Source organism: Stigmatopora nigra, chromosome 23 (assembly GCF_051989575.1).
Source record: "Stigmatopora nigra isolate UIUO_SnigA chromosome 23, RoL_Snig_1.1, whole genome shotgun sequence".
Lineage (NCBI taxonomy): Eukaryota > Metazoa > Chordata > Actinopteri > Syngnathiformes > Syngnathidae > Stigmatopora > Stigmatopora nigra.
This window is the reverse complement of record NC_135530.1, coordinates 3,290,187-3,313,982: the sequence shown is the minus strand read 5'-3', so window position 1 is coordinate 3,313,982 and position 23,796 is coordinate 3,290,187. Positions and strand designations below refer to the sequence as shown.

Sequence of the window (23,796 nt, the reverse complement as noted above, 5' to 3'; positions counted from 1 at the left end):
TGTAATTTGTTCCGGGATTGAGCTTGTATGTCGATTTTCTTGCAACTCAAATGAACTTTTCTCATTGAAATGAACTAAAAACAAATTCCTTTGTTCCAAACGTCGGAAAAAACACCCCAAAACAGGATATTTGATTGGAAAAAATGTTTTATTTCTTCTAATTTGGAATCTATTAACAAAGTAACAAAGTTTAATATTACTAAAATGTGTTTAATAGTACTAAAATTAGACAGATTTCGCGGAGGGGAGAGATGTCCACTGTCTGCTCATATATCAAAATTTGTCTCTTATCTCAAATTGCTCAAATGTCGAGGTACCACTGTAGTTTACTATTTTTATTCCATATTACCATATTTTTATTGCCAGATTCCTACATTGAATGGATAGAACGTCTACAAGTGATAAACATTCCTAATAATAATAATTCCTCCAATAAAAATATAGTATGAAAAAAGTACCCAGATAAATTTAGACAAGAATATACGACTCATTTCAACATAAGTAAAAATGTAGAGCTTTCATTAGTACTGTCCATTATACGAGGACAAGCACACCGACTTGGAATGATTCTCTAATGAATGCAAATTAGCTTAATTAATGAACTCATTAACATAACTTATTGTGTTCGATACATCACACAAGACGCGGGGGACATTAAGCAGCTCAAGTGGCTTCTTTTTTTTTTGTCTTGGTCTAATCTATATTACGTATTTCTATCATCGGCCTGTCATCATGATAAAAAAAATTGGTGGTACATTAGCTTCCCTGGTGGTTAATCTTCACGGGCTAATGTTAGTCTTTCTAAAATTAGCAATGAGAGTAGCTTGTCAGGGGTTTGGGTTTAGTTGAATTATTATAGGAAATTCAGGGAAAAATTATATCATTTATTAGAGTCAAATTGTTATGAATTTGAGGCTATTTTGACTTTAAAGAAAAGAAAAATGGATTTATCCTTTTAAAATAATATGCAGTGAGACATCTTTCAAATGCAAGCGGTTTTGTGATATATAAAAAGAGTTGAATGTTAAAAATGTTGGAAACTAACATGATATATAGTACTTCTTTGACCTCCAGTGGACATATTTGGTACTGCAGTGAAAATGAATAAAATTGGTTAGTATGCTTTGATTGCCTGGTTTTAAAAAGCAAGATAAATATATTTACTAATTGACAATTATATAAACAGCAATATAAATATATTAAATTGACATATTCATATAAAAGTAGCTATTTTTAACTGTATTATTCAGTATGTTTAAAACATTCTGTGGATTCTCTTTTAAAAATGATATTTTTTAGAGATGAAATCAAAAATTTAATTTATTTCATCCAGTATTAAACATTTCTATACAAAACATTGCTTTGTTTTATTCTTTATTACAGTGTCAGTTTTTTTTAATTTGTCCTATTCGATATATTTTCAACAAAAACATGTTTTTTTTAAACCCACAGGCTTTTAATGGACTTCACTGTACATTTGTATCCAACTTCAAATCACAATATCAGTCAAAAACAAGGAGATGATCATATCCTAATGATTGCCTTACACAGTACATTGACTGTATTTTTAGAAATGAACATTTCAGCCCCTTAAAACAGAACTGAGAGTTGCCAAAATATATTTTTTGGAAGGATATGAATGCACTCCTTTTGAAATTTTTTTCTTCCTAAAAATAACTCAATGTTGGCGTGAGCATTTTCCATTAAAAGACATTTAAAAAATAATAATAATAATGAAAACCCAATGTAAAAATGTTGAATTGGACCAAAAAAAAAGGAAAAAAAAGGTAATTATGCTTAGTTTCAAGATTAAAAATAATGTCAAATAATCCAAAAAGCAGTCATCAAAACTCCTAAAATAAAAAGGAATTCAAACTGCTAAAAAAAAAAAAGTTAATTCACAAACATGTGTAAAAACATGTTGAGGCAGAATATGGCAGATTAAAAGATTTGGCAAAAAAAAATAAAAATAAAATAAAAAGATACATTCTGTGCTTCTCATTTGAAACAAACTACAAAAAAAAAGGCTTCTGGTAAGAAAGCTTTTAAGACGACATCACAATCACATCGTGCTAACAACACAAAAAAAAAACAACCAAAAAAAACAAAAAACAACCAAAAAAATAGGACAAAACTGTTTAACCGGTCAATTACACTTACGGCAACGTCATACCCGGTTTACTTCGATCTCAAAATGACCTGTGGAACCCTGACATTTTTTAAATGTCCTTTTACTTTGGACCTTAGGGTTTAACCATGACTTGGCTGAAAAAAATATTCAAATGTCAAGGCCTTTTTATGTGTTTTGAGAGAATCTGTTGGCGAGAAATGACCTAAAAATACTAAAAAAGAGAACAAAAACCTAGTGAGCAGTACATTTAAACATGTCATAAGAGTAAAGACCAGCTTTACTTGTCTTTCTATTATGTCTTTTTGTTTAAATCACTTGACCAAAAAGTGATTTTGAGTCCAGTTGAACGACCCTTTAGTAGTAAAGTGCAGGGAATAGAAGCCTATTTAGTACCAAGTTGTGCCGAAATACAAGATGTTTTGTTGTGCTCAAATCGGTTATCGACCCAAAAAAAGGTATTAAAAAAGGCATATCGGGACAAAAAAAATGGATAAAATGACGCTTCCTATTTCACATTTTGCACAATTAACACTGAAGCAAAGTAACTGACCGTAAATTACGCAAAGGCTTTGTGTCATTTTCACAGTTATTAAACATGATCAGATAAAAATACTCCAGTTATGAGGTTTTAAAAAAGAAAAAGTATTTGTCATACATGCAACATATAGAGGGAGAAGTCATTTGACCTCAGAGGACCGGCCTCTTAGCTTAGTGAATTAAAAAAACAAAATAAAAAGAAAATTAAAAGAAGCATCCTAGAAGATGTTGCTAAGTTTCAACAGCACCAACTCTGGTTTCTGTAGCTGGTGGCTTGCTGGTGAGCACTTTGTTGTACTGCGTAAAGATGGCCTCGAAGGCCTCGTCTCTGTGGATCATTGCGCCGAAGACCAGCGGCTAAACAAGACAAGAGCATCCCGATTTTTGATGATTTGAATGCATTGGTTTGAATTAAGGGAAAGCAATTCAGTGGTATTTCGAGATACGAGGTTAATTCGTTCCGGGACTGAGCTCGTATGTCGATATGGGCAAAGTATTGCAGTTTTTCAGTGCTTTTTTTAAAACCAGTTAGTCAGTGTGAATGGCGGAGCTTGTTCGCTAATATGAGAGGAGTATATACTACTTCTCGTGGGCAAGTGGTTATCCTATTGTGCCATAATTGAAGAAAAAAAACTTATTATACTACTATCTATCTACTACTATCTCTGATCAACCCACCCCGCCTCTTTGTCTCTCTCTCGCACCACTCCTGGAAATCTGTCTAATTTTAGTACTATTAATTATATGTTACTTTGTTAATAGATGATGAATTGGAACAAATAAAACATTTTTTCCAATCCAATATCCTGTTTTGGGTGTTTTTTCAGAGGGTTGGAACAAATTAATTCGTTTTTAGTTCATTCCAATGGGAAACATTTGTTTGAGTTACGAGAAAAAAGACATACGAGCTCAGTCTCGGAACGAATTAAGCCCATATGTCGAGATACCACTGTAAAAGATGGCGGTCTTATAAACTGTGGTCCCCATTTGACCCCCAATTTCTTGCTGTACTAGTGTGGCTTGCACAAATTGTAATGGGCAATGAAACTAATTCCATTCATTTAAAATAAAAATAACTAGATACAGAATCCATTTTGGGTAGATATTCAATCATTTACATTTCACATGAATAATATAATGGATTTACAAACAATAAATAAACAAACATTCAAAAAAGTGATACTAATGTGTATTTTGCTCTGGAATTTAATCTTTATTTTAGTTTTATAACTATAAAAAACCCACATATCTCAACTCTTTGCCTACCATTGACAATAATAGACACCCAATCCATCAATATTTCCCATAACTTTTAATTAGAGGTCCATAATAGTGAAAATTAGTCCAAAAATGCTTAAAAAAATGTACCTTCTGGGTGGAAGGAGTTGCTATTGAGATGCCCATTCCACTTCCCGGGAGGACAGAAAGCACCTTGTACTATAGACATAAAAAACATATATATTAATTCAAATTCTATAACAAGATTTTGTTAAGCAGTACTTACCTTTTGTATATCAGTAATATCCACCAGTTTAATGACTTTATTCTTCTTGGAGGAGCCTGATCTGGAACTAGAGCTCTCGAAACACAAATAACTAGAAGACAAAGAAAGAGTAGCGACATTCATTTGCCTTTTTCAACATCTTTTGATAGGAAAAAAGACAAATTCCTGCGAGAGGTGTTCCACTTACTTCTCAGTGACGTACAGCATCCCATTCCTGATGTAGTCTGTGGGCATTTTTCGGTCTCGGTTTATCAAGCAACACCTCCAGCCGTTCTCACACACTGGCAACACACATTTTGTTAATCCCATTCACTGTTCCCTCTAAAATGAGCACAATTGCGCACTACTCTTGTCTTCTCTGCGCAGCAGCAATCATATGACGCGCAGTAAATAAAATCCAAACTTTTTCTTATTGTTTTTTACTCCTTTCCCCATGATGGCGCCGTTTACGTGGCAGCCAATGGCAGTAGCGCTGTCCAATCTTATGTTTTTTGTGTTTTACAGCATGTTTTATAATAAAAAAATGGAGGGAAGATTGATCCCATTTCTGCCCTGCAAAGCAGCTTTATTTTTTAAATAAAGTTGATTATTTTTGTAAAGATTGTGGAGCCAATATTGACTAAAACTGGATTTGTTTCAAAACTGTCAATTGTCGTTATGAAGCAAATTTCTGTAACCATGTAATTTTGAATAAAAATAACTATATTTCTTTTAAAAAAAACGTACAAATGGACCATTTCCCTCCTATCGACACTAATGTAAAATATAGGATATTTTCTTAAATGTATTTTGGCAGAATATCTTGATATAACCAGTTAAATCCATCACGAAAATTCGAGTTACGTCGCTAACTCAAGGTCTTCCAGTATAGCTTGTATAAGCTGCAATGTGAGGTTATCACCTGCCAGAGGGCGCTCAGACTCCGGGAGGTTGAAGATCTCGTGGAAAGCGCCCTTCTTGGTGCTGTGGGATCGACCCGCATCTTCGTCCCGGTTGACGCCGCAAGGCACCGTTGCCAAGCTGCCTCTGGAAGCAACTGGCTGGACCTGAAGAACAAAAAAAAAATCAAAGATGGGACATGGACCCCAAAATGGAAGGAAATAATGCATAAGAAAAATTAAAAATGTAAACGAGGGCAAGGGAGGGGAACCACTATGCTAATAAAAATGTTCTACTCTAATTAGCCCTCAAACAAACCACATTTTTTTTACTAGGAACTGACATCACATGAATGGTTATTTAAGGAAAGCAAGGAACTACAGATAAAAAGCTCAACTCCATTGGTTTCCTATCACAAAAGGCTTCACTTCATTATGGATTTAAAATCCGGTGAAGCCAGTAAGCCATTTTCAACAGGTGACACGCTAACGTACATACAAGGCCATACCTTCTCTGTGGCTGAAAGCTAAAAGAGAGAAAGGACAGAAGAAATCCTGTGACTGATGCCACACCACCCACGAATACAGTGGTACCTTGAGATACGAGCTTAAAGCCTTCCGAGACTGAGCTGGTATGTCGATTTTCTCGTAACTCAAACGAATGTTTCCCATGGAAATTAACTAAAAACTAATTAATTTGTTGCAACCCTCTGAAGAAAACACCCAAAAAGAGATATTGGATTGGAATAACATTGTGATTTGTTCTAATACTTAGATATTAAACAGTACTTAGACATTACACAGTACTTAGACATTACACAATACTTAGATATTAAACAGTACTGAGATATTAAACAGTACTGAGATATTAAACAGTACTGAGATATTAAATAGTACTGAGATATTAAACAGTACATAGATAATAAACATTACATAGATATTAAACAGTACTTAGATATTAACAGCACTTAGATATTAACAGCACTTAGATATTAACAGCACTTAGATATTAAACAGTGCTTAATATTAAACAGTGCTTAATATTAAACAGTACTTAGATATTAAACAGTACTTGGATATTAAACAGTACTTGGATATTAAACAGTACTTGGATATTAAACAGTACTTGGATATTAAACAGTACTTGGATATTAAACAGTACTTGGATATTAAACAGTACTTGGATATTAAACAGTACTGAGATATTAAACAGTACTGAGATATTAAACAGTACTGAGATATGAAACAGTACTTAGTTATGAAACAGTACTTCGATATGAAACAGTACTTAGATATTAAACAGTACTTAGATATTAAACTCTCTTAGATATTAAACTCCCTCTCTCTTAGATATTAAACTCTCTTAGATATTAAAATCTCTCTCTCTCTCTTAGATATTAAACTCTCTTTCTCTTAGATATTAAACTCTCTCTCATGAATATAATTTTGAGAGCTGGCTTCAACAGTAAACTCTGGCGACCAAAAGACCGGCGACCAAAAGACCGGCGACCAAAAGACCTGCAACCAAAAGACCGGCGACCAAAAGACCGGCGACCAAAAGACCGGCGACCAAAAGACCGGCGACCAAAAGACCGGCGACCAAATGTCCCAGCACCTTGCAGTTTAGCCCTTTCGGGGCCCAGAATGAATACAGAGAAAGAAAGAAAGAAAGAAACGAGTAGGCCTCACTTACCCGGCGAGACACAGTTGCATTGGTCCTCTCCTTGAGTTGGGGGTCTGTTGGGAGGCTGTTCCAAACAATATACGGCGTGTCGTACTTGTCACGTAGCTTGGGGCAACTCTTGAACAGGAAGTCTATAATGAAGAACTTAATGCCGGCGTACAGGCCTGAAATTGTGGAAAAATATGATAATCTCACTGTACTTTTTTAGGCCTGCGCGCACCGATTAGTGTGTGAATGCCTTCGTTTGTGTCCTGAAAGAATTTGCATTCATTCGGAGGGTGTGGGGAAGGGAACACAAGGCATAAAGACGCGTTTGTTGTTTGTGGCACACGTCTTACCGATCATAAAGCCCATGAGTTTGTACGGCAGCACGCAGGAGGTGATGAAAGCCACCCATAAGCAGATGTATAGTTTTCGGGTGCTTTCGGGCTGTACCCACATAAAGAGACTGGAAGAAAAAGGAAAATAATAGCAGATGAGACCATAATTCGACAGGAAGAAAGGGCAAATGGCTAATCTTACTTCTTAATCTTCTCCAAAACATCGGCCATCTTCCCGAAGAGGTTCTATAAATAAATCACAAGTATTGTAGTTTATTCTACAATAATTCATTGAGTAAACAAAGGAATCTGATTAGAAAAAAACAACAACTTTGAATGTAATTTAGATTCTTAAATTTATCATTAGGAGTGGCATTGTTATGGTTTGTCTGTAAAGTGCTCAAATGGTGTTTTTTTGGAAGATCTACTTCTATCTAGTGGCGACATGGAATATTATTTAACTCTAAATTACTGTAGCCACATTTTGTCATTTTAATGAACTATATTTTTAAGTGGAATAGCAAAAGAGACTGTCGTAGAAAGCAAAACAAATATCAAAAATTAGATATTTCATAGAAATAGGACCACCTGTGCTTTTTGTGCAACATCAAGGACCAATTGGAACTTCTCTGAGACAGTCAGGTCTTCTTTTGGAGGTTCCTGTAGGGCACAGACAACAAACATAATATCATGAACATCCATTAATAATTAACAGAAAATGGGAGAAAACAGTTTATACTATGTACAGTGGTACCTCGAAATATGAGCTTAATTAGTTCCGGGGACTGAGCTCATATGTCAGTTTTCTCGTAACTCAAATGAACGTTTCCCATTGAAATGAATTAAAAACAATTTAATTTGTTCCAAACCTCTTAAAAAAAAAACCAGAAAAGGATATTGGATCGGAAAAAAAGTTTTATTTGTTCTAATTCGCCATCTATTAAGAAAGTAACACAAAACTAGTGGTATAATATTACTAAAATGTGTTTAATAGTACTAAAATTAGACAGATTTTGCTGAAATTTGACTCATACCTCAAATTTCTCGTAAGTTTAGCCACTCATATGTCGAGGTACCACTGTATCTAGAACGTACACACTAATGGAAAATACTACATAAACAACACTTAGCTCACCATAGGTTCCGAGACTTCAGGTACAATGCTCCACTGGATCCTCCAACCTCTACAAAACCAAAACCCATATATGAATTTCTCTATTAAACTTGGACATGTTTCTTCAGCGCAATCACATTACCTTGCGATGAGGTAATTTAAAGACAAGCGCAAGATGGCCAGGAAGAGGAACATGGGGAAAGCCCAACCATGCCAAGCAGCATTCATGTAAATCTGCAACACAATAATTTAATGTAACATCCTGCTAATAGGATTTGACTGTCATATAATGGAAGAAATGGCACCAAAGTGGAACCTGCTATGAACAAGATCTGATTAGTCGTCTTCAGTCATTGGCTGAGCCACTTTGAAATTTCATTTTGCTGTCCTTTACAAGACAATGCCAGACTACTGTATTTTCACGACTATAAGGCGCACCGCATTATAAGGCGCACCCTCAATGAATGACATTTTGTCCATATATAAGGTGCACTGTATTATAAGGCGCACTGTCTATTTTGGAGAAAATTTAAGACTTTTAAGTGCGCCTTATAGTTGTGAAAATACGGTAATTGCTATTGACTTCCAGGTATGAGGCACTCACTACTTTACAGTCACCTCTACAGCCAGCCATTGTTGATGTTTTGGATTTTTTTTGTATAAAATCTTGCAGTGGGGGAGGAGCTATATGATGGAAGATTTTGTAAACAAATATTCCATCTGCATATTTAACAGTATTGCTTTAGTTCAGGCGTTTTTGTTTTTTTTAATATCCGACAGTGGTGGTTTTTCGTTTTTGGTTTTCTGTTTTTTTTTCATATATAAGGCGCACTGGATTATAAGCCGCACTGTCTATTTTGGAGAAAACGTAAGACTTTTAAGTGCGCCTTATAGTCGTGTAAATACGGTAATTACTATTGAATTCCAGGTATGAAGCACTCACTACTTTACAGTCACCTCTAGAGCCAGCCATTGTTGATGTTTTGGATGTTTTTGTATAAAATCTTGCAGTGGGGGGGGCGGAGCTATATGATGGAAGATTTTGTAAACTAGTATTGTTTCAGTTCAGGCGTTTTTGTTTTTTTAATATCCGACAGTGGTGCTTTTTCGTTTTTGCTTTTCAGTTTTTTCCATATATAAGGCGCACTGTATTATAAGGCGCACTGTCTATTTTGGAGAAAACGTAAGACTTTTAAGTGCACCTTATAGTCGTGAAAATACAGTAATTCCTTGATTAATGTAAACCATGGTCATAAAGAAAAGACGCCATCAGTTGACACTCACAATGAAGGCAATGGCCGAGGTGTAGACAGAGTGCCAATTGGATAAGGCGGAGAGGTTCCTTAAGAAGTTGGTGACAGGCCGAGCTCCTCGCTCTGCAACGGGAAAGACATATCCAAGCGGTTAAATGAGTTAAAAATCCAGTCAAATGTCATTTACCGACTTGCGAGTACTTACTGAGTCTCCTCATGTTTTCCGTCAACCTAGTGAGAAGACAAATACAGTAAGTTATAACTCTCAAACAATCCACTCCATTCTCAGAGTGACCATAAATCTGCTTGACCAAAACTGCAAAATCAATACTTGTCATGTTCTCATACTCCGCTTCCCCACCTTTTAGCACTTAGAGGTTCCTCAGCCTCCACGGTGCTCTCCTCGGGTTGGAAGCGGAAGTCTTCGATGTAGACGCCCAAGCGTTCGTACAACCACTTTTGAAGCCGCGAGCTCCATACTTCCTTCTGCTGCTTGTCCGCTAAAAAGGGGAACATTTCATTTCAATGATATTCACAAAAGAAGGGTCTACATTTAATCCGGCCCGCCGACATTTTCCAAATAATGTTTTTATTTCCAAGATGGTGCCGTCATGCGGAAGCCAGTGGCAGTAGCTCTGTCCACTTTTATTTGTTTTTCGTGTTTTTACAGCCCTTTTTTCTTAATTTCATTTTAATATTTCTTAATACATTCCTTTTTACTTGACTTTGTACTTTATACTTTTTACTTTAATGATGAGTGATGAATATGTTAATACTTTAGTCATTTTTTTCTCTTTATATTTCATATGTACTGTTAACGGATGCACTTTTTTATATGTATCGTATCTTGTGCTGACCCAGTCCATCTGTCAAATTTTTAAAGTCAATCTGGCCCCCCCGGGCCCAAAAGTTTGCCCACCCCTAATCTACAGGAAGAGCAAGAAATATTAAAGTGCAAGAATGAAGCCATACATGAAGAGAAAAGTCGCAATCTACTCTTAATTCCCCAAAACGCGAACCATAAATTTGTTTGAGGTCCACATAATTCATTTCATTGGGGACATATAGGACACAAAACAGCTTTTGGCGATGGGCCACATTGAAAGCAGCATTACTAGCAGGTCAATCCATGGTAATTATAGCCACATAGGCCAAAACAAGACCAACATACCCCCTTTTTTCCTAAAATAGCAACAGATCATTGTGCACTAATGTACCCTATCACATTAAAGACACTCAACACAAACACATCTAAGAATAACCTGTACTTCCCTAACACTCCATTTCCCGCATAGTATCTTCTACATACACACTTTCGGAGTTCCTGTTTGTTTTAAGTGGGCTTTCCCTGCCGACCCTCACACTCTACCCCCTTTGGGAGTCTTACCTGTTCCATTATTAGAAGGTGACTGTTGTTTTCTAGGAGGTTCCGGTGGAGAATCCTCTAGCCTGGTGGAAAAACAGAAGTCACATGACATCAATTTCCCATAACTGTGTCAGGATGAAAAATGTATTTTAAATCATGTGAAATGTTTTTTTTTGTTTGTTTTACATACATTTGTAACCATGTTAACCGCAAACCAACTACCCTCCGCGAAATCTGTCTAATTTTAGGCCTATTAAACACATTTTAGTAATATTAAACAACTAGTTATTTGATACTTTGTTAATAAATGGCAAATTAGAATAAATAAAACATATTTTCTAATCCAATATCCCGATTTTGGTGTTTTTCCAGAGGGTTGGAACCAATTAATTAGTTTTTAGTTCATTTCAATGGGAAACTTTTGTTTAAGTTACAAGAAAATCGACATAAGAGTTCAGTCCCGGAACGAATAAACCTCATATCTCGAGGTACCACTGTACATGAAACACTAACTAAAAAAAAAAAAAAATCTTGTAAAATGTAACTATTTTACCAAGCAATATGGTATCAAATCTTGACCTGAGTGACAATACCATCAAAAGATGAGCGTAGATAAGCGCTTAAAGCCTTCCGGAAATTTTCAGACTGTATCTAGGACACCCCAGTCGACTGACAGGCATTAGTGACTAATTTTAACTAAGACAATTCTCTTCACACATTAACACTTCCCAGCGTAACCAGAATAGTCTATTTTTATCCCGTAGCCCGCTGACGCCTTGCTCGGTGGTTGGCGAGAACCTCCAATGGATGTTTACTATTTCTCAAACTAGGGAACGAGACAATCCACTGAACTGTCTTTGGCATTTTGAAGTACTAGAGTTCACATTTTTGTGCCAGTAATCCCTTGGTGGAATTTTCCAGATGGCAAGCTGTCACGGTTACAGAGCAACAAGAACACCAACAAAGTACCTTGACAATGTTGCACAAAATGTAGAACCCTCGACAGTTTACCGTTTCAATATTAGGAAGACTCGCAGAAATTATTTTGAGTAGAACATGTGATTTATGAAGCAACATTAGTAATGCTAGTAAAGTACCAGAAGCCATTAGAATGGCAACCAAAGCACAAGAGTACCTTTTAATAGAGTGATTTGCATTAGCAAGTCAAAAAAGATGCCTTTCATTTTGCAGCCTCATGATGTTTATTATTCAGTGTCATTAATATTCAATGTGTTTCAACCTTCTATCAAACTTGACTTAACCGCTCCCAGTTGTGCTCCAAGAGCTTTAGAGAATAGAAACTACCACAACGTCGGTTAAATAATAGCATGCAAACATGGTTAATATTTTGCTCTGACATTTGGTCGCCGGTCAAATGGTGACAGAGAGTTTACTGTTGAAACCAGCTCTCAAAATTATATTCATGAGAGAGAGTTTAATATCTAAGAGAGAAAGTTTAATATTTAAGTACTGTTGAATATCTAAGTACTGTTGAATATCTAAGTAGTGTTTAATATCTAAGTACTGTTTAATATCTAAGTACTGTTTAATATCTAAGTACTGTTGAAACCAGCTCTCAAAATTATATTATGGGAGTTTAATATTTAAATATCTACTGTTTTCAACAGTACTCAGATATTAAACAATCACCATTTGACTGGCGACCTAAAGACCGGCGACCAAAAGGGACCAAAAAACCGGCAACCAAACGTCCGGTCACGCTGAAACATAATCAATTCTGGTGAACTAACTCAGTGTACAACTATATCACTGTCAGTATTTCTCACCCATAAAGCCTCTCTGAAAATGACCGTATTCAAATAATTGTCTCTTTAAGAGCAAAAACGGAATTGTTATTATCTTCCGCTACTTGTCTTAGCTTCACATCAGTGTCTTTCAACAGCTGCCACGAATGTTCACTCCAAACAAAACCGGTTTTACAACCGGTTTGGGATCACATTCAATGTTATCTCAATGTCTACATTGTTTATAAGTATCAAGTAGAGACAATGAAGTCAATGCTTATTGACTCATTTTTTTTGTCTGCTGTCTTTTACCTGGTTTTAAGCACGTCACCCATCTTCTGCTCCAGATCCAGGCGTTTACTCCGCTCCCTCTCCAACTCCTGTCGTAAGGAGTCCACATTCGTCTCCTCGCGAAGCTTCCTCAGTTCCTCCTCTGGAAAACAAATCAATAAAATAATTGTTGATGGTAAAGCAAAGCAATCCAGGATTAAAAATTATACATAGACGATATTGTGGAAACCCTACGTACTGTGTAATAGAATACAATAACAACACAACCAAGATCTCCTTAAATGGGCAACTGTTGTGCAAGTAACCCAAAGTCTTGGCTTTGTTTAATCACCAAACATTCGGTCTTTCACCTGCAGCTGTGACCCAATAATCCACCCCGTCAGTCTCTAGGAACGAGTGGTTTCAGGTATCAGGACTTTCTACAACAACATGGGCTACATTTCTTTTCACTCCTTTGTCCAACGACTAAAGGGATGCATGAATATTTAAGGACGGAAGGCAATAAAGTGAGAACAAAAGTCCAAATACCCACAGAGGGGGGCAGAGTATGTGTCTCTTTTTAATATATAAGTAAAATAAAAAGTCCTTTCTTTTTTTAATTGAACTTTAACTCATTTGACACCATTAGTGATCATGGTAGCGGATACTTTTTATCAAGCTGACATTTCCTTTAGAGAAAGTTTCACACATTGTGTTTTGAATTCTGTAAATGATTGGTTTCAGCATTTGGGGAGATGATATAGTAAATATGTCTGTATAGGTCAGAAAGGTCAGGAAAAAAGGCTTCTACGGTCTAAGGAGATTAGCTTATCGGTGCCAGGAGAGCAGCAATCGTCAGGTAAACCTATTAGAAAATGAGCGCATTGAAATGATGCACCCACGGATTGGATTGGTGGTGATATCGCCAGAGACTGAAATTCAAATCTGATTTAAAAACCTTGGCAATTCCAGATCAATAACCTTCATTTTTTTACCAGACAAAGTTCCCACCTGAGACTTTGGACCAAGAACTTTGACATGTTTCAAATAGAAGACTATAGGCCAAAGGGTTAGGACCCTTTTTAATGGAAAAAGCCATAAACAATTCATATTTTTTTTAATGTTAACCCTTGAAAGCCATGTTTCGTCCGAATTTAAAAGTCAACATACTTGAAATTGTGTGCCTTTTTTAGTCGCTTCACCACTTTTAAAGTCCAAAAAGTCTCTAAATTCAACATTTTTTTACATTATGGCTAATCAATGAGTATCAATGACAAAATCCTTGCAAAAAAAGTGTAAACAAAAACAAATTATTATAATGTCAATGCTATAATACCAACGTAACGCTCCTATTCCTGCACTTTCACACCATCAGTTTCCATAGTTAACCTCAGAGATTAATGGAGAGCCATATACACCCATCAAAAGAGCCATATGTGGCTCCCGGGCCATAGATTCCCTCCCCCTACTATAGGCAATCCTGTTCTTCCCAGGCTCTTCGCATTAAACTCTATTCCCTTCGTAAATTTGGATCACAGACATGTATATGTGCAAGTTTTCATCTCAGGACACCATTTCAGGACTCCATTAAACGAAAAAATCGCTGACAAACTCACTGAGACCACTGCTACCCTTGTGGCCTTTCAGCCTTTCGACCGCTCCAGCGTACAACAGCTCGAAGCTGTCAAAGCTGAAGTCGTCCACTTTGCAAACCCCCATCCGCCTCTGGAGCCGACCACTTGTCGGAACACTGGAACAAGAGTTAGCTGGTAGGGAGGCCGCTTTGGGCCTGTCTTGAAAGCAAGCCACGGCTGCCACTTCTTTCCTGTTTCACTGAAAACTTTCCAAATCCTTGAAACACCTTCAACGTCTACATGGTTTTCCTCCAGGGCGAAAACTACTCCGTTTGCGTGTAGTCCAGGTGATTTGCAACTAGTATTAGCTTGAGTAGATTTGGGCAACTACAGGAGGGCGGCACTGAAGGTACCCAGAGGTGGGGCCTCCACCATAAGAAGGGTTGGAATCTATAATCGCTCAGAAGTACATTACATAGTACCGTATTTTCACGACTATAAGGCGCAGTTAAAAGTCTTAAATTTTCTCCAAACTAGACAGTGCGCCTTATAATACAGTGCGCCTTATATATGGAAAAAACAGAAAACCAAAAACCACCACTGTCGGATATTAAAAAAAACACAAACGCCTGAACTGAAACAATACTGTTAAATATGCAGATGCCATCTTAGTTTACAAAATATTCCCTCATATAGCTCCTCCCCCAATGCAAGATTTTATACAAAAAAAATCCAAAACATCAACAATGGCTGGCTCTAGAGGTGACTGTAAAGTAGTGAGTGCTTCATACCTGGAAGTTAATAGCATTTACCGTATCTTCACGACTATAAGGCGCACTTAAAAGTCTTACATTTTCTCCAAAATAGACAGTGTGCCTTATAATACAGTGCACCTTATATATGGAAAAAAATGTCATTCATTGAGGGTGCGGCTTATGATGCGGTGCGCCTTATAGTCGTGAAAATACGGTATATTGTTCTGATTTCAGACTGGAGCTTAGCTTCTTTCACGTTTTTGGGTTAGGGTTATGTATCCTATTTTGTACAAGTCAGCAAAGCAACTATGTAGCAAGTTTTGCCAAGGCCTCAAAGAGAAAAGTACTGTGAGAACTTTCCCAATCAGCAGTTGGGACAATGGCGCTTTTCATGATGTGAAGGTGGAGGTCATTAAGGGTCATGGCGTAAGAGACAGAGAGAAGTATAACTCTGTTCTTGTGATGCCAAAAATGAAACAACACTGTGATTTGCTCGTAGTTGCAACAGACAAAAAAAGAAGGAAGCGTAACCCATGTTTATTTTATCTTGTGACTTGATGAGCTTTGGCCTTTTGACTCAAAGTAGCCTAAATTCAACCTTATTTGATTGTATTTTATCAAATAATATTGAAAAATCAATCATCAAGACAAACACACAGATCCAAAACTATTGAAATTGTGCAATAAACATGTGACTCACTAGAAACTAGTTGTCGAGACTCATTGACTTTATCATGTGACGGGTCGAAGTACAAAAATGATCAAAATTATGCATCACCAGAATAATCCAAAAAGTGGCATTGTAAATAACAATAACCATGTGATTGATCTCTAACGCAACTGACTTTAAGTTACACGATGATTTTCCAAAGCAGAAGTTAATGTAGTTGGTAGGGAGGGGCTATTTTCATCTCAGCGTGAAGTGGAACAGCAGCTAGGACACCGCATTGATCGCCTAGTATAGAGCACACAATGACCTTCCTTACGCGACCCTGCACAATATCACTTTCAATCATCTCTTGGAAAACAACAACAACCTCACTCGCCAATGCATACACACAATACATATACTGTAGGTTTAGAGTGGTACCTCATGATATGAGCTTAATTTGTTCTGGGACTGAGCTCGTATATTGATTTTTTAGTAATTCAAATGAACGTTTCCCATTGAAATAAACTAAAAACTAATTAATTTGTTCCAACCCTGTGAAAAAACACCAAAAAACAGGGTATTGGAACAGAAAAAAAGTTTTATTTGTTCTAATTTGACATCTATTAACAAAATAACAAATCACTAGTGGTTTAATAGTATACTAAAATGTGTTTAATAGAACTAAAAAAATATAGATTTTGCAGAGGGTAGAGGAGGGGGCTTTTATTGCAAGGCAATGAGCTCGTAACATAACAAACAAATTTAAATGAACTTGTATTACGATGCACACACTCAAAAATAAGTTTAATGTAACCTTACACTAAACTTAATTCTAATTTTGTTTGACATTTTTATACATTTCTTCTCCCGGGTTGCCTCTGTTCTTGGAGAGTAGGTGGTTAGTACGATACCGTGCAGCCATCTTGTATCTCAAGATAAATATTTGCCCAAAATTGTACCTGTATCTCAAATTTTTCATATGTCTACCCACTGTTATGTCAAGGTACCACTATATAGATCCATTGTGACCTCCATAGCGGCACTGAGCCAAGCCATGGCAAGCAAGAAATGTGTAAATCAGAAGAAAATGGACAAGCTAACAAACAATTCACCTTGATTTTTGTACCTTACACAAGCGTATCATCCCTAGTATCATCTTAAAGTGCTTGTAAATCTGTGTATGCGCTTTTAAATGCAAAGGATGCACAAACTCAAGTATTTGCAGGCAGTGTTATAGGACCTGAAAGTTTTTTCTACGTTTTGCTTTAATTTTAATCCATTCCCTAAGGCCACCAGGTGACTGGCTGTTGAAAACCTGCCATCTTCAATCTCATAAACTATCACTCATACTTCACTGACTTAAATTAGCCACTCTTTTAACACACCAAAAACCAGAAAATAAGCCTGCATGAAAAGGACCCAGATGTACCACTTCACAACCAATTCAGTAAAAACGACAATGGTCATTCTGTTAAACTGTAAAAAAAATACAAGTCGGCACAATGTCCACCTTTGTTTACATTTTAAGCATCTTGGTCGAATCCAGTACGAGGTCACGCTATCGTACTATCGATGTGGCTAATGCACCAAAACCTGTCCTTCTTAAAAACTCTGGAAAAAATAAACACAGTTCCCGTAATCATGACGAGCATCGATTGGCTTTCTATTTGCTGCTCTATTTATCGCAAGCTAGGCATGTCTTTTATTGTCACACAATGGAAAAGACTTTGAAATGCTCTTGTTTCCTTATATTTAACCCCTAAGCCTAATGTCATTTGTCAATGCCACAACAGAAACAAAAACCTCCTTAACAGGAAAACACCTTGACCAAAAATAGAAAGAGGAAAGAGTAGGTGGTTAGTAGGACAACTTGATTGGGGAAACAATCCAACAGAGGCAGTCAAGAGGAACCAAACAGGAAATAAACGCTACCCAATGACCACTAAACTATGAACTGACACCTAACCAAGTTACAGAGTGGTTGAATAAAGATATTATTGCCAGATAAACATAAAAAAACTATTTCTTAATGACAAATGACCGGAATGGAAAAAAAACTAAACAAAACAGATGAAGCAGCATCTTTTATGTGATTTCATGTCTAGGTGGTTACATATTAACCAATTAAGTTCCCTGAAAATAGCAACAGTGACCATCAATGCCAAAGGAAGGCCACACGGGTCATGGTGTCTGCATGCACTATTTTGAATGGAAACTTTTACGTCCGGTGTGGGCCTGAACACAATACTTCTAAGTGGGATGTTTGTTTTCCCAGGCCAGCGTAGGTCCTGGCATTATTTTAGGAAGGCGAGCCAAAAGACCTTTGAAAGCAAAGTCAGATGAATACCAAGATCTTAAAGACTAATTGCCCTATTTGTTTATCATGTCTTGGAGCCAGCATAAATGCAAAAGTCCACTAGAAGAAGCAAAGGAAAATCTATTGAGGAAGCAAGACCACCCCGTATGGAGTTGCTGAATTATCTGTCATCGAGTACCCATTTTGAGAGGCTGACAATAAATCTGTCTTTTTTTTTTTTTAACCAATGGCAGGGCGCATTAGCAACGAGAGGACATAGCCGGAGGTGTTCTCTCTCACGCGCTTCCTTATCCTTCCCTCGTTCTCCTCCTAATCGCTATGAAGTGATAAAAGGACAAAGAAGGACTGAAAAGGGGCCCTGGTTCAGAATACAGCATGAAACTAGCAATGGAAGTCTGGCTATTTGTTAGTTTTAGTTAGTATTTTAAAGTTTTTACATGCTAAACCAGGGGTGGGTAAACTTTTTGGCTCGGGGGCCATATTGACTTTAAAAATTTGACAGATAGGCCGGGTCAGCACAAGATACGATACACATAAAAAAGTGCATCCGTTAACAGTACATATGAAACATAAACAGAAAAAAAGAACTATGATCATATATCAAAATGTCTCTCGTATCTCAAGATAAATATTTACCCGAAATCTTACTCGCATCTCAAATTTCTCGTATATTAGGCCACTCGTATGTCAAGGTACCACTATATTTTTTTGTAAAATATCCCAACAAAAAATGGCAACAAAACAAATGGAATAAGTCAATCCTCAACTCACTTTAACACAGTTCATGTTCATTATATGCAAAACACACACAATATACTCACGTAGAAAGTGTTTCTCCAGTAAGGCAATTTCCAAGTGTCCTTTAACTTCATTCAGTCGGTCCGATTCCGATCTCTGAAAGTCTTGAATTGCCGCTGCCATGATGGGAGACCCCGAACCAGCCTATACATAGAAACAAACAGTATGAGTCACATGATGAAAAGACAGTTGCTTAAGCAGGAAAGCTCGCCCCAAAAGGACAACCGCAGGTTATCCGCTGCTCAACACGGTTCCTTTAAAAACCAGACAGGCACGTATGCGCGTGCACACACTGCAGAGGCTTTTCCCCGCCAACAGCCAGCGCCAATGCGTTTCAAGAGACGTGAAACAAATACGCTTCATTTGGGGGAAGGACTCGGAGGAGGCAAAATGAGTCAAACCTGATGAAATATGCCAGAGTGTGATGTATACTGAGGAACATGCATCACCTAATGAGGTATAGTGCCTCGCAGGGGTATTAATACCTATTGGAATTCGTAGCACACCCGCTCTCGCATCAATTGGTTGGCCGATTCTGTCTTGGCGGGGGGTGGCGGGGTTACGTCAGGTCAGGTTGAGCATCGGCTCACCCTCATTGCGTTTAAGGGGGATGTAAGGGTGTCGTCTTTTTTAGGGCGCTTTGATAGAAAGGACTTAACTTATGCATTTTTTTAGATAAATGTATATAAGGTATTATTAATTAAGTACTTTATTTGTATGTTTGGCATCTTCATACTTTAAAATGAGCATGTGAGTAGTTTGTAGATTACATCTTTATGAGTACTATCACTGAAGTTATGATACAATTATAGTGATTATTTTATGAAAATATTATGAATTGAAAAACTGTTATTAATGGTCATCAAACTATTATCAGTTTTATAGGCCTTTATAGGAAAAGAATGTCAAAATTTAAAACAAACTTAGAATTAAGTTTAGTGTAAAGTTATTATATTTTGAGTGTGTCTGCATCATAATACAAGTACATTTAAATTAGTTTGTTATGTTACGAGCACGTTGCCTTGCAAAAAGAAGGGAAACGTTCGTTTGAGTTACGAGAAAATCGACATACGAGCTCAGTCCCGGAACAAATTAAGCTCATATCTCGAGGTACCACTGTACTACATATTTAGCTATGAACTGTCATGCTGTTTGTGTCGAAGATAACTCAAGAACGAAGAAAGTGATTATTGTCAAACATCCCCTAACTCTATACAAGTCAACGTCACTAAGCCTCCATATAAATATGAATCAAAAACATCATCTGCTTTTGCAAAAGTGATAACTATGATGAGGTTAGAGGTCCAAAACCAAGCAGAAGAATTGACAAGAGCATCAAAACACCAACTTCCTTCCCACAGTCAAGATTAAACGACTTAAGTGTCGCAATCTCATTATTAGGTGTCACCTACAGGGTCTCGTGGAGATTCGTCGTTAGCTGGGCGTGGCTTGGCCGGCACGTCGTCGCTACATTCGTTGTCGGATGCCGGCGGCGAGTCGCCCAGCTCCGGGAAGTCGTCCCGCGTCCTCGGGCCTCGGAAGCGGATCTTGTCCAGGCGCTTGAGCATGGTCAACACCGCACACCTAGGCTTTAGCTTAACATGGCGGACGGCAACCCTGTAGGGTGACAGAAGAGTGAAAGTCAGCCAACACAGGATGTAACCCGTGACGAGCGTATCCTTTTAACCGTCTGACACGTATTTGACCACAGCGCATCAGTTGGCCTCATTTCTACAGCTAGAGTGGTTCCGTGGGTGCAGACATAATGGCCGTGTTGTGCTATAACGCCATATCGACTGTTGACAAGCTCACTTCAGAGTGCTACCAACCCGTTGAAAACAAGAAGGCAGTCCAAAACTCTCACTAAAATGCTCCAAAAGAAGTTGGGAGAAAAAATAGGAGAGTCCAACTGGATTCTTCATTTATTCTACTGTCACTTTAAAAGCAAATGCTTGGGATCTCATCAAACATTTATGTCCTTACATAATACTGCTGCTGTGAATAGAAAAAAGAAATATGAATGTAGAGGCATGCCAATAAAATAGGTGGCCTGAGATGCAACAGAAGCAACAGTCGAGTATTTCACTACGCGACACAATTATGGCAACCTGCTCAGTTCATTCAGTTCATCTTTATTTTTACATAGATATCTAGAGCTATCTAGAGCTATCTAGAGATATCTAAATCTATATATATCCATCCAGATCCATCTAGATCCATCTAGATCCATCTAGATCCATCTAGATCCATCTAGATCCATCTAGATCCATCTAAATCCATCTAGATCCATTTAGACCCATCTAGATCCATTTAGACCCATCTAGATCCATCTACATCTATCTAGATACATTTAGATCTATCTAGAGCTATCTAGAGCTATCTAGAGCTATCTCGAGCTTTCTGGATCTATCTAGATCTACCTAGAGCCATAATGATCTATCTATATATACCTAGATCTATCTGGAGTTATCTAGATCTAACTAGAGTATCCAGATCTATATCTATAGCTATCTAGAGCTACTTAAATCCGTGTATTTTTCTAGATCTATCTAGGTAGATCTAGCAAGATGAATCCAGCTAGATAGATCAAGCTAAATAGATCCAGCTAGATTGATCCAGCTAGATAGATAGATATACATCAATGACCTGTAGTAGATGAGCCGCAAAGGTCACAGACAGCACACTAGCCAATCACAGTCGCTCATGGATTAAGAGCTATAAAAAAGACACAGAAGTAAACCTGGCCTATATTAGACAGTCTAAAATAGAATCAAACTCAAAAATCCCATAGGAATATATTTGACTTACACAAATAGTAGCACTATCATCTGAGTTAACCTACAAGTCTGCATTTTTTAATACAGTCATGAATATCATTGTGATTAGTCCCCTCTAAATGGATTGGGCGCCTATCACTGTCAATGGCATTGTATGAGTTAAAAAGCATATAAAGTTTTTCACTAATTATTCGGGCTTGACTTGGGAAAAAAAAGGATTGGCGTCTGGGTTTATTTCAGTCAATCAGCACTCAAAGCAATGACACTTAGTGAATGTAATTACTAATGATGACCCAAGGTTGCAGATGTGATTATATCACCCCGGCCAGGAGTTACATAAACAGACATGATCAATAAATTGGGGACAACAGGTCAATTTCTGGTAAAAATAGTCATAGGACAGGGCAAGCGGGCTAAAATAAAAAATAAACAATGAGAATTTTTTATCCATCTTGTCTGATTGTGATTCTTTTCACAATATTGTTTTTTTCTATGTTTTTTTACTGTTAGTTTTTAAAGCAACCATCCAATAATATCACTAGGCTGACATGCTAGAAAATTAAATCTATTTTGCATTTTATTATGCACGATAACTCATTTTTATTTTGTTGATCTTAATAGTTAACCCATTCTGGAATATAATAAATAAAAACCATTAAAATGAACTTGTTTTAGTGCAACATTTGTCCAAACTACTCATTTTGCATTAATAGTCGATTAAATATGTCTAAATTTATTACAAATAGTGCAACATTTGTCCAAACTAGTCATTTGCATTAATGCTCGATTAAATGTCTAAAATTATTACAAATAATAAGTAATAAAAATAATTATACTTTATACTAGTATTCAAATAACTGCAGGTGGAGTTACTAATAATTATACATTTTTTTGGACATTTAAATGAGTTTAAATCATTTCCATGAATTTATAATAATGAACTCAAGTCTTATCACTATTCTTCAATTTCCATATTTTAATTAATAACACAAAAATAATTAAATGATATTTTGATGAACCACAGAAGGCCCATCTGTCATAATTAATAATTTTCAGTCAGTATGGTGTTTTTATCTTACATAAAAACATATTTCACTTCATTTTAATGCCATCTTACTTAACCTTGCCATATCACGTGTGCAATATATTAAACCCTGCAAAGCGATCTTTTTTTAAACTCCTATAAATATCGACTTACCCTGCACGTAAATCGTAGCAAAGTTTCATGAACACTGAGATTGGCCTTCGATTATTCGTCAGTACACCTGCTGCTGCTCCGGATCTCCAGAAAAAAAAAATACTGCGCCTCTCGGTCAATCCATCACGAGAAGATCCCCATGAAATCGCTCCCGTTTATCAGTCCGGTTAAATAGATCTTGGTGTCCCTGTCCCTCCACCGTGGTGGGAGCGGAGAGCTACCGGGGCCAGGCAGCACCGTTAGCTTTAGGCCGAGGCTTAACGGGGGGAGACGCTACCGTCGCCTCTTGTTGCTTTCGCTCTGGTTGACAGCTAAGGGAAGGGCCCGGGGAAGTGACGTTATGGGTGCCGCTCAATGGGAGGGATGCCCTGGATGACAACATCCAATGGTAGATGGTTTATTCCGGTTGTGACCGCTAAGTGGAAGCAGAACGGAATAAAAGTAGGTTGAAGGCGTTTTTGGAAATTCTCCGCTAGAGGGCGGTATTGCATCGTGGTTGTCAAGACAACGTGATGGCAGAGGTTGCCATGACAACAGAAGCCCTAATCGGCCTGAAATATGACCCAGCCTTCTAAGCTTTCACATAATACCAGTGGTGGACCGTCAGTCAGGGCCTGCAAGGCCTTCTTTGTTGGCCAAAAAAATATCTGAATCACAGATTGATGATAATTATGTTTAGTCCATGAATACTTTAATTAATAATTCAAAATTTTCAGTCAGGTTCCTTTCATTGCTTTTTCCCCTGGTTGTGCTTCTTCCAGATGTCTCGGGAAAGAATATTTTCAGCACTAAATCGGATAAAAACGTATGCCAGAAATACGACAGGACATAAAAATGATTTTTGGTGAGTAAAATCTGGTAATATTCATAAAAAATATATATAAATTATATGAGGTTACTATTGATGCTCTTTTTTATGTGTC

General features: G+C 37.2%; 1 protein-coding gene across 4 annotated transcripts; it reads right to left on the bottom strand.

Moving 5' to 3' along the window:
* Positions 1–1,434: 1,434 nt before the first annotated feature.
* Positions 1,435–23,207, bottom strand: gramd4a (GRAM domain containing 4a). 4 transcript variants are annotated; one of them, XM_077709907.1, is made up of 21 exons: positions 22,874–23,207; positions 21,545–21,613; positions 20,311–20,515; positions 18,922–19,042; positions 12,845–12,965; positions 10,809–10,870; positions 9,783–9,921; positions 9,627–9,652; positions 9,453–9,544; positions 8,311–8,402; positions 8,190–8,238; positions 7,643–7,714; positions 7,257–7,300; positions 7,073–7,182; positions 6,744–6,898; positions 5,560–5,577; positions 5,074–5,218; positions 4,360–4,453; positions 4,173–4,263; positions 4,037–4,105; positions 1,435–3,025 (listed from the first exon to the last, which is right to left on the bottom strand). In XM_077709907.1, the coding sequence occupies exons 3-21, from the start codon at positions 20,464–20,466 to the stop codon at positions 2,900–2,902; spliced, it is 1,782 nt and encodes a 593-aa protein (XP_077566033.1). In that variant the 5' UTR covers positions 20,467–20,515; positions 21,545–21,613; positions 22,874–23,207; the 3' UTR covers positions 1,435–2,899. The 4 variants fall into 4 exon arrangements, with proteins under 4 accessions (XP_077566033.1, XP_077566031.1, XP_077566032.1 ...); XM_077709905.1 differs by lacking the exon at positions 21,545–21,613; XM_077709906.1 differs by lacking the exons at positions 5,560–5,577; positions 21,545–21,613 and having other exon boundaries at positions 22,874–23,206.
* Positions 23,208–23,796: the final 589 nt, after the last annotated feature.

What these genes read in the sequence shown, in the direction of transcription:
- gramd4a (XM_077709905.1), bottom strand. Translation starts at nt 22,902, where the DNA reads ATGAAACTTTGCTACGATTTACGTGCAGG. An exon ending in ACGAATCTCCACGAGACCCT is followed by an intron (nt 19,043 to 20,310) that starts GTAGGTGACACC and finishes TTCTATGTATAG; the next exon opens with GCTGGTTCGGGGTCTCCCAT. An exon ending in ATGCTGTACGTCACTGAGAA is followed by an intron (nt 4,264 to 4,359) that starts GTAAGTGGAACA and finishes TTTGTCTTCTAG; the next exon opens with TTATTTGTGTTTCGAGAGCT.